Source organism: Trichechus manatus, unplaced genomic scaffold (genome assembly GCF_000243295.1).
Source record: "Trichechus manatus latirostris isolate Lorelei unplaced genomic scaffold, TriManLat1.0 scaffold00057, whole genome shotgun sequence".
Taxonomy (NCBI): Eukaryota; Metazoa; Chordata; class Mammalia; order Sirenia; family Trichechidae; genus Trichechus; species Trichechus manatus.
In genome coordinates, this window is record NW_004443993.1 from 15,641,121 (window position 1) to 15,645,149 (window position 4,029).

General features: G+C 62.1%; 1 protein-coding gene across 1 annotated transcript in view; it reads left to right on the plus strand.

Moving 5' to 3' along the window:
- The window catches only part of CIMAP1D (CIMAP1 family member D), a 4,743-nt gene extending 3,354 nt beyond the window's left edge, over window positions 1-1,389 (plus strand). The window contains exon 4 of the mRNA XM_004378700.1: window positions 905-1,389. Within this exon, the coding sequence (XP_004378757.1) occupies window positions 905-1,389 (485 nt within the window). The remainder of the gene's footprint in view (window positions 1-904) is intronic.
- Window positions 1,390-4,029: the final 2,640 nt, after the last annotated feature.

The following is a 4,029-nucleotide window of genomic DNA, read 5'->3' on the forward strand; positions in this document are numbered from 1 at the left end:
CATCCATCCATCCATCCATCATCCATCCATCATCCATCCATCATCCATCCATCCATCATCCATCCATCCATCCACCCACCCATCCATCCACCCCGTCCATCCATCCATCCATCCTTCCTCCCTCCCTCCATCCATCATCCATCCTTCCATCATCCATCCATCCATCCATCCATTCATCCATCCATCCATCCACCCACCCATCCATCCACCCCATCCATCCATCCATACATCCATCCTCCATCCATCCATCCATCCATCCATCCTTCCATCCATCATCCATCCATCATCCATCCCTCCATCCATCCATTCATCCATCCATCCATCCACCCACCCATCCATCCACCCCATCCATCCTTCCATCCATCCATCCATCCATCCATCCATCCATCCATCCATCCATCCTCCTTCCATCCATCATCCATCCATCCATCCATCCTTTTCTTCCATCCATCCATCCTTTTCTTCCATCCGTCAACTGATCCATCTCTCTCTCCACACATGGGCTCAATCCATCCATCCATTCACTCCTCTCTCAACCACCCACTGTCCGTCTACTCAGGCATCCACACAAACATGTATTAAGCCCGCTGCGAGGCGCTGAGGTTGATGAACTATGTCCCTGCCTTTTATGAGATCCTAGCCTGGAGGTGGACGGAAACTCAGATGAGGATGACCCATCTCTCTGTGGTCACGTCTGGAGGGAGGAGGGATCAGGGCAGGGAATCCAGAAGGGGGTGAGGCTCTGCCCGGAGGGAGGGTGTGGGAGGCAGCGGAGATGGGGGAGATTTGAGCCTCGCAGAGTCTGGGGCCTGAAAGAGAACAGACCATGTGTCTGGCAGTCGGGGAGGGAGGGGAGCGACAACCAGGGACCTCTTCAGTGCCCACCTTGTGCCCCCTCCCACAGGTCTGGAGGTGACGCCAGGACCAGGGGCCTACAGCCCAGAGAAGGTGCCCCCCGTGCGCCAGCGGACGCCCCCGGCTTTCACGCTGGGTGCCCGCCTCTGCCCGCAGCCACTGGACACCTCGGCCCCTGCCCCCAATACCTACACCCTGCCTTCCCTCTGGGGTTCCCAGATCTTCATCAAACCCAGCAGCCCCAGCTACACGGTGGTGGGCCGCACGCCCCCCATCCGCCCCCCGCAGGACCCCGCAGAGATACCCGGCCCGGGCCAGTATGACTGCCCTGATCCCAGCGCCTATAGGCACCGCTGGCCGGCCTTCACCATGCTCGGGCGGCCCCGAGCCCCACGCCCGCCTGATGAAACACCAGGCCCAGGCACCCACAGCCCTGAGCAGGTCACCGTGCACAAGGCCAGGGCCCCTGCCTTCACCATGGGCAGCCGCCACTCCAAGCCGGCTGCCACTATGGCAGGGAACACCATGCTCTGACTACCCCGCCCAGCCAGCCTCGGTTTCCCCTGCAGTAAAGTGGGGTGTGGGTACGGCCTGGCTTTGTCTGGAGGAGCCTCAGAGAAGCCACAGGAGGGGCCCAGGAAAGCCACATCTGCTCTCCCCTTTCCTGAACTGTCCGAGCTCCTTCTAGTTACCGTCCTCTGTCAGTCCCTGGGGGCTGTGAGCCCGAGGCCCTGCACGGGGTGCAAGGCGAGCCTCCTTCCAGCACCCCAGTTTCTTCTCCCAGTCACACCAGGCCAGGCCAGGCCAGGCCAGGCTGGGAAAGGGACACCTGGCCCTCCCCAGTTGCTGGCGGGGGATGAGCTTCCTCTGTCCTAGAACTCCGTGTCTGCCTGCTAGGGCCTGGGTCCCTGATGGAGCTCTGGTTTCTGCCAAACTTGGGCTCCTCCCTCGGCCTCCTGGAGGCACTGTGCCTGCCATGAGCTGAGCCACAGTCAAGCTGGAAACAGCCCCGATGCCCCTGCCTATCCACCCACTGCCTAGAGTTGCCTGCCAATAAATCACTCCTTGGCACCAAGAACGGTCAGCATCACACGTGCATGTTCATGTCATAGGAAGGAGACCTGGACACTATCCCCCAGAGCCGGACCCTTACTCTTTACGCCTGGGTGGCGGGGGTGGGGGGTGGGGTCCAGGTGGGACCAGAGGAGGGACCTGGGGCTGGGGCAGCCAGAGGTGGAGCCAGAGCTTTGAGTGGGAAAGCCAGGTAGGCTTCCCGGAAGAAGGGGCATTGAAGCTGAGTTTTGAAGGATGTGTAGGAGTTTGATGTATTCTAACAGCTGTCAGACATGTGCCAGATATTGATCAAGATCATCTAAATTTCATAGCACTTGGGAGGCAGGTGATGTTTACAGAGAGAAATGGAGCTTTGGAGAGACTGGATGTTTGTCCAAAGGCACTCTGGGAGGTGACTGGCCTGGAACTCGACCTGCCCCCGCGCACAGCACCCTTATACCAAGATTTAAACCCTGGCCATCAGACTCCATTCCTCCCATTCTTTCCTAGGGACAGGTAGGAAATACATGGGTTGGTAGCATGTTACTGAGATCTCTGGAGGAGGCAGCCCCAGAGGCAGTGCCGCAGGCGGGACCCTGAGGGTGCATGGTGGGTGTCAGCCCTCTCCTCACCCCACTCCCCCCTCCTCCCCAAGCTCAGGGCTGCCACACCTGAACACACAATCCTTTACCTGACTGGACCGCCTACACACAGACACGGACACACACTCACACCTGGACCCCCTCCACACATGCATGGATGTGTTCACACCTGTACACAATGCGCACAGATGTCCACTCACACCCCAGCCCTCACGCAGTCCGCGTGTCCACAGCCCCGCGACACTGACGCCCTCACGCAGTCCGCGTGTCCACAGCCCCGCGACACTGACACCAAGCACGCAGGTGGATGTGGGGCCCAGACGCTGACCTGCCAAAGGCCCCCGGGCTCCGGGAAGTCAGAAACAGCACACGCCCTCCACACCCCGGCCTTGGGCCCCTGGTGGAGCACACCCAGCGTCTGTCTGTCACACCATGGGCGACCACCCCTTGCGGGCCAGTCGCGGCAGCGCGCCTTCCCCTCCCATCGCCCCTGCACCGTCTCGCCGTCCTCCCCACGCTTCCCCCTCCCCATGCTGTCTTCTCCTACACCCCCCGCCGCCTCCTCCCTCGCCACCATTGCCTGCCCCCCTCCCATCGCCCCCAACCCCTCCCCCCTGCCCTCCCGCGCTGCCTCCACCTCTCCCGGGTCCGAGGGCGGCGCCGGGCTGTGATCTCATTTCTCTGATTTATTGATCGGCTCGGCCCGGCCGCCTGTCCCCTCCCTCCCCACCTGCCCAAGCGCCGGCCCCCTCCCTTTGTTTCCCGGCAGTCAGCCCTGCGGGGGTGGGGGGCAGAAGGGGGTCCGGCCAAGACCGAGGCCAGGAGGCTGTGTCCCGGGGTGACAGTGACACCCCGTTCTCTAGTGCAAAAAATAAACCCTTGAGGGCGGGGCAGAGAACCGAGGGGTCCTGAGGCCTAAGGGTTCAGCTGAGCTGATGGACAGAGCTCTCCAGAAATGGAGCGGGGCTGGGGCGTGGGCCGTGACTCGCAGCCCGCGCCCCACGGTTATAGCCTGGAGGAGGGACCCGGCCCTCTGAGTGCCGCTCCTTGACCCAGCCAGCCCAAGCCCGGCCCTCCGGGTGCCAGCCTTAGCTGTGTGACCTTGGGCGCGCCCCTTCCTCTCTCTAGTACTCAGTCTCCCCGCAAGGAAATGAAGCAGGGAGGGATTTCTAGGTACCTTTCGGCCTGAACCGTGGGCAGGGAGGGGGCTGACATTAGACCTTGGGGCTCTCTCTTCCCTGGACTGCGTCTCCACCCCTCCCCAGGTCTCAGTTTCCCCATAGGTCGACAGGGGAAGAAGGGGGGTGATTTTTAAGTGTCTTCCAGCACTGCCCTTCTAGGAATCTGGGCGGGGGAGGGTCCCAAGTTCGAGCTCTCCCTTCCCTGGCTGCAGAATGCCGGCCAGCGCCCGAGCCCTGGGCGGGCCTCAGTTTCCCCGGGCGCCGCGGCGCTGAGGGCCGGGGTCCCAGGGGTGCAGCCCCCCGCGGCTGCGCGCTGGGCTGGGCGGATGACATCACCG